The 10,000-nt window shown below is 40.4% G+C and overlaps 2 protein-coding genes across 4 annotated transcripts in view; one reads left to right on the top strand and one right to left on the bottom strand.

Moving 5' to 3' along the window:
* The first annotated feature begins 102 nt into the window (after positions 1–102).
* On the top strand, positions 103–7,426 carry LOC111657226 (uncharacterized). Of its 3 annotated transcripts, XM_023409317.2 has the most exons (6): positions 103–644; positions 1,525–1,791; positions 2,464–2,712; positions 2,937–3,041; positions 4,303–4,374; positions 4,656–7,426. In XM_023409317.2, exons 1-6 carry the CDS (start codon positions 536–538, stop codon positions 4,706–4,708), a joined length of 855 nt encoding a protein of 284 aa, XP_023265085.2. In that variant the 5' UTR covers positions 103–535; the 3' UTR covers positions 4,709–7,426. The 3 variants fall into 3 exon arrangements, with proteins under 3 accessions (XP_023265085.2, XP_087030972.1, XP_087030971.1); XM_087174845.1 differs by lacking the exon at positions 103–644 and having other exon boundaries at positions 1,015–1,791; XM_087174846.1 differs by lacking the exons at positions 103–644; positions 2,937–3,041 and having other exon boundaries at positions 1,013–1,791.
* A 2,267-nt stretch (positions 7,427–9,693) lies between these two features.
* LOC111657235 (endonuclease domain-containing 1 protein-like) overlaps positions 9,694–10,000 on the bottom strand; it is a 3,079-nt gene continuing 2,772 nt past the window's right edge. The window contains exon 3 of the mRNA XM_023409327.2: positions 9,694–9,716. Coding sequence (XP_023265095.2) covers positions 9,694–9,716 — 23 coding nt within the window. The remainder of the gene's footprint in view (positions 9,717–10,000) is intronic.

The following is a 10,000-nucleotide window of genomic DNA, read 5'->3' as shown; positions in this document are numbered from 1 at the left end:
GGGGGGGGGGGTCATTAGGTGCTTCATTCTTTATCCATTAAAAACTAAACCCTCCTCTTGTGCCTTTAAAAAAGGAAGCAGATTGTCTTTTTGTTTGTCTTTGGCCACTTATTCTTTCTTTACTGCCTTATTCTGTATGTCTCTTGTACTGATTTACGACACATATTTGATACCAGATACTAGCACTGGTGTCCACGCCCTCCCAGGTGGCCCCTCTCCTCTTTGACATTAACTGCCACCTTGAGGCATTGTGCAATGAAAAAGCAACTGTTGTCATATTTAGGTGACACCTGCACATATAACCTCCAAATGGCCCTGCAGAATGTGATGATATCCCAGCGACGACAAGTCCAACAGTCACTGAGCAACTGAAATGTTGCACAATTGCATCTTTATATATATATATATATAATGTTCTGTCACTATTTTCATTGAGAGATAAATGAATTCCTAAACACTTCCTGTTTGCAGTACAAAGCAACACATTTGATGTCATCAGCTTAGGGAAAGCTAAACCTTTAAGAATTTGTGGTTGATGTTGACACATCCGGCACAGAGTCAGCACGGAGGTGTGATGCAGCCCCTCACAGGCTGCCATTCGGTTCGCTGCAACATGGAGGTAATAGCACTTTGCACTATTGTAGGTGAGTGACTTATACGTTATTATAAGTGTGTTTCTGCGTGTGTGGTCGCCTGTGTTAATATGAACCATTAATCTGCTTTCAATTTTCTGATTTGCTTATATTATGCGAAATGATGAAATTAATATACATGCTGGTGTTTAACAAGAATAAATTGCACAATACAATTTGCAATAGATTACTTTACGTAATTGTACTAAATAATGCCTGTACGTTTTTTTACAGTATTTCTTTTACATTTAATTTTACGAAAAATATTTTATGATTATGATTATCTTATATTTTGAATTTCACTCTCATAAATACTACATTTTTATTGTTGACTTTCTACCACATGTTTTATGTCACCATATAGTTATTGAAGTTGTAGTTCTTTATGTTTTACGCTGGCTCGCCCAAAGCAAATTCCTATTAACTACACTGTTGTGGCAGTAAAGTGTTGAATTGAAGTAAATGTTTATAAGTTAAAGAGTAAAGAAAGGACCGGAAGAAAAACTCTGTGAACAAAAATTGAACTCAAAACCATTTTCCCTCGTTCACGACCAGCTATATCTGATATCCAGTTATAATAAGCATCTTTCAAAAAGCCACAACAGCTTCTTTCAGATGAAGTGAAACCTTGTTTGCCTCTGCAGACCTATAGAGGCAAACCTACAACAGTTATTGTTCGTTCACACTGACAGCGGCTTGTTTGATATGTGGGCAACACGTGCACATTGTGCAACTGCAATGTTTAGAGGACGCAGATGGTGTAAACTTTGGGTCATTCGAGTCGTGGACGCAGCTTTGATCAGCTTAAATCTACTCAGTGACTGTCCCAACACGCCGCAGCGTTCACCTCTGCAAGAATCTCAATTTGTCATCATCGTTCTGTTTCTTGCAGCTGCTCTGAAAGTCATTCCCGACAGATCCCAGTTCTTTCAGTATGAGTCCGTCAGTCTGAGCTGTGTGGAGCCTGGTACCAACTACTCTGATTGGACAGTAAAGAGGAACACATCCTCAATGAAAAACGAAGAGTGTGCCAACACTTGGGGGACAAAGAACGAGTCCCACTGCAACGTTGGTGATTTTTACCCTTCAGACACTGGAGCGTACTGGTGTGAGTTTGGAGCTGGAGAGTGCAGCGATGCCGTCAACATCACTGTGACCGGTGAGTTTAATCAAACCTCCAGCCATAGTTATTCATGCATCAGGGCAATTTAAAGTGAAAAACTAGAATTACTGCCTCATGGTTGTCTGTCTCTGCCACTAAGACTAGTTTCAGGTTTGGTCATAATGGCTGTGTGAAGAGTTATGGCTAAAAAGTGTTTTGTGTTCATCCTTGAGTCCCAGTGAACATTTGTGTCAAATGTGAAGGGATTCCCTTGAAGAGGGACCTTCATCGTGACCTTGACCCTTTGACCTTTAGCTTCCAAAAATCTAATCGGTTCATCCTTGAGTCCAAGTGAATGTTTGTGCCAAACTTGAAGAAGTTTCGTCAAGGTGTTACTGAGATATCGTGTTCCCGTTTTCACCATCTTAGTAAGCATGCTAACATATGCTAATTAACGCAAATGCACGGCAGGCCATCCATTCAAGAGCTGTTTAGAAGTTTCACATACAAACCACAAATATCAACCTCATGGTGGCGCCAGAGGTAAAAGTCAGGGGTTCAATAAAGTCAGTAGGATTCATCCTCTGGGGAGCAGGGAACGTCGGTACAAAAGTTCAGGAAGTTACTGGCCTCTATGTGATTTAGGTTTTGAGTTTTTGCAGGAGTGTAGCATCAAGACTACTTGAGCTTCCAACTATTTCTTAATCTTCCTGCCGTTCTGTCGTTCAGCTGGCACCGTGATCCTGGAGAGCCCTGTCCATCCCGTGCAGGAGGGAGATGCCGTGACTCTGCGCTGCACAAATCAGACGACGTCCTCCACCAACCTCACAGCTGAATTTTACAAAGACGACCTCCTCGTCAGAAGCAGCTCCACAGGAAACATGACCATCCGCAGTGTTAGAAAGTCTGATGAAGGTTTCTACAAGTGTTACATCGCTGGAGGAGACGGATCAACAAAGAGCTGGCTGGCTGTCAGAGGTGAGACGAGCTTCAGCCATGAAATAGTCTTTAAGATCCCTCTACACACTGTTACTCTGCTTTAAATGGCATCTCATCTTTCGAAGATGGACACACTTTCAAAAGCGTAGAGCAATGAGGGTGTGAAATAAGTTAGCTTAGCACCAACTGTGTCAAAACATCAGAGCTGTTGTTGTGTTTGCAATGAGGTCAGACTGTGGTTTTTCTCATTTATTGTGCTGGAGCTGGGCGTCCTGAATCTTTTCAACCACCTCTCGCGCTCATTCTGCTTCCTGTGCTGGGCGTCTGCCTCTCGCTGGCGTTGCTGTACCTGTGGAGGAAACGAAAAGGTCAGCCTCTGTTATACACTTATATGCCTGGACTACCTCTAACCACACGTAATGCAACAGTGATATTCTATTGGTGTTTTTGATCGTTAACAATATGAAAATGACAAAAATATTTGTATTGTGTGTGTATAAATACGTCTTATTCCTCTGTGCCATAGACTTCCATTGTTGTCCAAACACTATTTAAAAACACGTGGCTGAGCCTTGAGACAAATATAAAAAACACAAGAATGTTTTTTATATGTAGTAACTAATGTAGTTTGGAAAAAAAAAGAAAAATCAGATCCGATCCTTTGTGTTTGACACATTAAAAAATTAAATTCAAATGACATACCACAAGGGCCGTCGCAATCCACCGCTATTGACAAAAACTGATTGTGGATCTTTAGTTTATCAGATGTAACTGTTCTTTTTGTACGATCGTATTTGAGTCGTAATTCATTTGCCAAAAAAAGAGACAAAACGAAACAAAATGATCATTTATTTATTTATTTTCGATTTTCTATAGATATTGTGATAATATTGTTCTTTTTAAATTCTTGGCAACGATGATCGCATAGTGAAAATCTGGTATTGTGACAGCCCTACATGACACCATGAAATATTCAGTTTAAGAGTCATTTCCTTTAATTACGAAAAGGATTACACATGAGGTTTCCAGATATCCGTCCCCGACATGTCAGCCTCCGCACCGGCACAGTGGAAATGAATGCTGAGTTTGGTTTTCGGTGCTCGGAGCATCAAAGAGTCAAGTTTAAAATTTCTACAGCAGCAGGAAGTGTCTGTTATTCTTAACGTCCCACAGACTTCATGAGAGCTGCTGAAGTGTTTTTGTGGTTCCAACATTTTAAGCAAATCACACGTTTGAGTCACAGCTTGAACACGACCTTGTGTAGAGAGAAAAAATCACGATTGTGGGACCTTTAATCTTTTCAAAAATGTGCATCCGAACATTTAAATGTAAATTAATTTAAAACAAATCACCAAAACTGATAAAGATGTTTTATATTATGTATATATATATATATATATATATATAAAACAAAATATAACATTTGTAAAATTAGCACAAGAGACTGAACCATAAAATCCATATTTTCATCATTTGCCTACATTTCTTCATTGTCCAAAAGCTTGAATGATACAAAATAGTTTGTGTTATTTTCCTATTGTCGTTCAGCTTTTCTGATTCGTTGTAAATCACAGAAAAATAAATGAAAATTACAAGTTGAATCTCAGCAGGTGTGTTATTGTGCTACAGGTAAAGCTGAAAGTGACGTGGCATACACTGACGTCACCATCACACAGGAAGTGCCATTCACAAGGGAAACAGGTAACACACACACACACACACACACACACACACACACACACACACATTATAGACCTTTTTCCCCAAGACATTTAGTTTCTCAAACTACAACCAGCTCTTGTTCTCTTTATCAGAAAGGTTTCAGTCATGAGTCGCTGTGTTAGCAACAACAACAGGACATGAGTCGTCACTAAAGCAGCAGAAACCCGAAGTCATGCAGTTTCTGTCTCCATTAAAAACTGCCCAACTCATTTAAACTGCTCTAACTTTGTTAAGAGGTTTCATGTTTGTGTCTTTCACAGAAATCGACTTTCAATCAACTGTCTACTCAAAACTCAAAGCAGTGGCCACCTGAGAGGAACCGACAGAACCAGAAATATGGTTTTAATTAAGTACTAAGTCCCTGCGGCTGAGTGCACACAGGCAAACACAGGCACAAACAAACTCAGATACACACTAACTCACGTTTAAAAGAAGAGACGATTTAAAGAAACAAAGCTCAGTGTCTGTATCTGTGTTTGTCACCTCATGTCTCCTTTTTCTTTTCTCCAACACAAAAACCCCAAAGTTTGATTTGGAAGTTTTTGTGTGTCCGATCTGAAGACTGAACAAGTACAGTAAGAGAAGGAGGTCTGATAACATTACTGTCTGTGGTGTCATAAACGGTGTCTATTAATAGCCTCCATTTCCTGTTTTGTCTACCATTTGTTTCCAGCTCACACCTACATTATGTACTGCATATACGCCTTCACACTTTAAGTGCTGATCGATGTAGCATTTCCATTTGCAGCTGATCCACATTTACTTTTTACTCAAACAGTTTTAACTTGGACATCTTGACTTGTGAGATCACCAAATCGACGCTAACCTAAAATGTGACCTGTTTGGTTTGGCTCCGGATTTCCAGAACAGATGCAGAAAGGGGAGATAACAAGCAAAAAAACACGGAAATAATGCAGCTGCATCCTTGTATAGAGTCTTTCCATCTCCTGTAACAGGAAGATTATTCTTCTCAGCTGACTTATTGGGGAAACAACAGATGCTGTCCATTCTAGTTACTACAAGTGACTCAGTGTCTTTGAGTTTCTTTTCCTAATACAAACAACAAATTAACAAGAAAATTAAAAATTTTTTTTAAGAAACAAATGAAGATGAAGAAAACTGGAACATACAGTGGGATATTTTCATTGTGAGGTGAAAATGCGAGGGAGCAAAGACAGCAAGTACAAGCAGCAGCTATACAGCCTCAATTCATATGATATATTTAGGTCCAAGAGGAAAGTCGGGACTTTTGAGCTCTGCAGAGCTCCGAGCTCTCGCTTCATCATCCAGACAGAAATGATCACTGTAGGTCACTGCAGTGATTTCCTGACAAGGTACTGAGATTTATTTATTGTATTCTGATGAGTCGTCATCAAATGGGAGCTACTTTGCCAGCTGGTGGGCGTTTTGTTTTAGCTAAACCAACAAGACAATCTCCACCTCTATATTTAAAGATAAATATATAGATTTTATATCTTGTTTTCATATCCATGCGATAAAAATGTATTATGAATGTATATAACGTGAAGGGACACCAATTCAAATCATTTCCGCTGCAGTGTTCCCTGTTATACTGAATATTATATTGTTATTGTTGTGAAATTACATTTATTTTTAATACATTAAAATAATAATTTAAATCAGTGTTTAGCCAAAAATCACAGCCAAAAATCACCTTCTCTGCCCCAAAGACTTTTAGTAGCAAATACAATCAGTATTTCGAATCATAGAGAAGGAAGAGAGAGGGAAGATCAGCCACCAAGAAGGTAAGAATAGATGGGAGCTTACTGTTTGGGGCTGTATTGTCCCACCTACAGGTGGCAGGCTGGAGCTTAAACAGTAATTTTCACAATTCAGATGTTGATTTTTTCTTTCTGCAGTATTTAAGTATGCCACAGGAGAGATAATCATTTTGTAGTAGTCACCTCTTCCTTGCTCTCCTCAGCAGGTGTTGTGGGTCTGAAGAGGGAGAGAGGTCCAAACACCTGCTTAATAAGAGCGCCAAGAGTAATCATGTTGGTCACAGGGTGTTATTGAATCATTTTTCTGTATTTATGTAAATGTGTATTCTTTGTTTTTTTTATTTCTGTATCATGTTGGTTTTCTGTAACTAATCATTACTTTTTATTGGTCTAGTGTTGATCCTGCCGTATTGGTTTTTCTTCCAACTAATGACCTGCTGCAGGAAAATGAGTTTCACTCAGAGGTGGTTGGTGATGGTTGGTCAGTGGGTGGTACAGCGCCATCTGTTGGTTTGAGCAACGTATTGCAGCCCTTCAAGACTTGGGCCAAAAGTTTTTAGTTTTAGTCTCATGCGTGTGCAAATAAAAGTTAGAAGCCAGTGAGCTGTTGCTAAACTTGTAATACTAATGTATTATTAATGTTACTGAGCAAAATATTACAACTATTAAATACATTGTCCAAGAAGCCCAGATATATAATATGTTCACTGACACAAAATACGACTGTATCCTCTAATTTAGGCCCATTGTCCACTGTGTGGTCGTGTGTTTTAACTTTATGGTTGATATTTGAACATTTTGGGGGAAAGATTTTGATTGTTGATGCAATTTAATTTAATTTAATTTAATTTAATTTTACTTTATTTTATTTTTTGAAAGATACTCAGGGTCTCTGACAATACCATTAGTTATCTTTTAAAAAAGAGACAAACTAATATAAAAATACTAATTTACAACATTCACATAATAACATATGTATTGCCAAGGCATGAATGAGACTATTAGTTTGACTACTATTATCCTAAATCTGGAGTAGAAAGTCAATAAAAATGTTTTTGTATCATGTTGTTTTGAAAATAAAACAAAACATAAAAGTATTTGTGTAAGACACTTTGACTATGTTTGCACTCATCAGTAAATAAATAAATATAGTTTTGTTTGTGACTGTTTTAACTAACCCAGACTGTAACAGACGGCAAAGTCCGAACTATAACATCATCAACAATCATAATGCGTGTCACTGCAACTGGCCACTTAACTGAAATAAACTTTTAACAATGTTTGAACCATAGACTGTATCGATTTGTAAACTGTGTATAGATTTCACCACAAAAAATGGGGACAGTTGTAGTCTAGTTACTGTTTTTAATCAACAACAGGGTAACAAAAAGCAGCCATTAAAAAACAAAGAAATAAAAACAAACCCAACAGGACAGAACAATATCACATTTCAAAGATAGGTTTACAGCAAGCAGCAACCTCGAAGAGCCAACATGAGACTACCAAAAACTGCAATTCCTCTATTGACCACTAGATGCTGTCAATCCTCATAGACTCCCATGTTTTTACAGCCTGGTGCAAAAAACAGTTCTGGTCTCTACAGCTGATTTACTCCCTCATAACAACTCACCTATTTACATTTTATTAATGCTTGAAGTTCTGCACAGTTGAGGGCGTATCGCTCTGAGTGACAGGTGGGGGAGCGTATGCTTGACACAAACTGCCATGTCTTGGCTCTACACATGCCCCACCTCTTTGCCCATTTTTTGATTAGCTGGGAGTCAGGTCGGAGTCAGGTACTGTCAAGATGGCGGCAGCAGAGCAGCTTCAAAACTATGGAACGCTGATTGGTCCAAAACGTCTTGTTTGACTTCCGCGCTAATGCGTCAAATTTGCACGTCTTAAGATGACAGAAAATACCACCTTAACACGACAATTAAGTCTTGACCAATCCGCATTCCATACAAAACCGCTCTTCAGAAACCTATGGGTGACGTCACAGAGGCTACGTCCATCTCTATACACAGTCTGTGCAACTTTCAAAACAAAAGCACTAAAGCAAATAATGTGATACTTGTTTTTGTTAAAAAAAAGAAAAAAGCCATTGGGACGATTCATTGTTTGAAGTTCAAGAGCTTTTGCAGTGTGCTTTGTGTTATTAGTGCATTAATGGAAAAGACATTAAGTATCATCATTGCTTGATTGGAGTGTGATACTTGAGCATTAAACACCTGCTAGTTGTTATTCTGGTATTGGTATAACTGTTTTTGGTAGTAGGCAAGGACATTCTGGTAATGGTGAAATAGAGGTATTTGTGTAAGAGGGGGACACAGGATGGAGGAGTTTGAAAGAGGAAAAGGAGAGTCAAACATGGTTGGAGGAGGAGCTGAGGGAGAAGACAAACTTTGATTGGAGATGACACGATGAGCTATTGAAGTTGGAGGACTTGCAGAGTTTGACTGAGAGACACTGAATGTTGGATGAGAAGCATTCATGGTTTGAAATGCAGATGTGCTGGTTTGATGAGGAGAAACGCTGCGAGGGAAAGAGGTATTTGAAAGGGTAACAGCAGTGTTGAAAGGAAAAGGTAAACTATTCTGAGATGTTGGAGAAGTTGATAGCACTGTAGTCACTTTTGCATGGTAAGTGGTGGCTGCTGCTAATGTAAAGTGAGGATCAGCTGAGTTTGAAGGGACAGTACTGCCACTGACAGAACTGATGGTAGTTTGAGGCACAGCAGAAACTGTAACAGCAGTTGAAGAAGGTTTGGTAAAAGTGTTTTCCTCAGAAATTACACCTGTCTGAGTCGTAGTCACAGCTCTTGCTAAACCACTTCCTGCTACACCAACTCCTGCTACACCAGCTCCTGCTACAGCTACACCAGCTCCTGCTACATCAGCTCCTGCTACACCAGCTCCTGCTACAGCTACACCAGCTCCTGCTACACCAGCTCCTGCTAAACCAACTCCTGCTACACCAGCTCCTGCTACAGCTACAGCAGCTCCTGCTACATCAGCTCCTGCTACACCAGCTCCTGCTACAGCTACACCAGCTCCTGCTACATCAGCTCCTGCTACACCAGCTCCTGCTACAGCTACACCAGCTCCTGCTACATCAGCTCCTGCTACACCAGCTCCTGCTACAGCTACACCAGCTCCTGCTACATCAGCTCCTGCTACACCAGCTCCTGCTACAGCTACACCAGCTCCTGCTACATCAGCTCCTGCTACAGCTACACCAGCTCCTGCTACAGCTACACCAGCTCCTGCTACATCAGCTCCTGCTACACCAGCTCCTGCTACATCAGCTCCTGCTACACCAGCTCCTGCTACACCAGCTCCTGCTACATCAGCTCCTGCTACAGCCACACCAGCTCCTGCTACAGCTAAACCAGCTCCTGCTACATCAGCTCCTGCTACAGCTACACCGGCTCCTGCTACACCGGCGCCTGCTACACCGGCTCCTGCTACACCAGCTCCTACTACAACAGCTCCTGCTACACCAGCTCCTACTACAACAGCTCCTGCTACAACAGCATCTGCTACAACAGCTCCTGCTACACCTGCTCCTTTTGCTGGTCTTGGTTCATTTTGTCTCTGCTCACTTTCATTTTTGTTTTCATCTTTGTCTTTCTTCTTTGTGGTTGTTGTGGTAGTTGTGGTTGTGGTAGTGGTTGTGGTGGAGGTAGTGGTTGTAGCAGTAGTAGTTGTGGTGGTTGTTGTAGGGGCCGTGGTTGTCGGTAGAATGGTAGTAGTTTGGGGTTTAGTAGTTGTAGGAGAAGATGTTGTGGTCAGAGGGAGAGTGGTTGTTAGAAGAATAGTTGTTGCTGGTGTTTCAGTAGTTGTGGGTGTAGGCCCAGATGT

This window comes from Seriola lalandi, unplaced genomic scaffold (assembly GCF_002814215.2).
Source record: "Seriola lalandi dorsalis isolate HSWRI2012SDOR001 ecotype SW California unplaced genomic scaffold, Sedor1 jcf7180002054389, whole genome shotgun sequence".
NCBI lineage: Eukaryota > Metazoa > Chordata > Actinopteri > Carangiformes > Carangidae > Seriola > Seriola lalandi.
Note: the sequence above shows the minus strand (reverse complement) of the source record. Positions and strands in the feature narration are given on the sequence as shown.

Excerpts from the sequence above, each read along its gene's own strand:
- LOC111657226 (XM_087174845.1), top strand. The coding sequence starts at position 1,338 with ATGTGGGCAACACGTGCACATTGTGCAACTGCAATGTTTAGAGGACGC. Across the intron at positions 1,792-2,463 it reads CGTCAACATCACTGTGACCG|CTGGCACCGTGATCCTGGAG; the intron begins GTGAGTTTAATC and ends TCTGTCGTTCAG. Across the intron at positions 3,042-4,302 it reads CCTGTGGAGGAAACGAAAAG|GTAAAGCTGAAAGTGACGTG; the intron begins GTCAGCCTCTGT and ends ATTGTGCTACAG.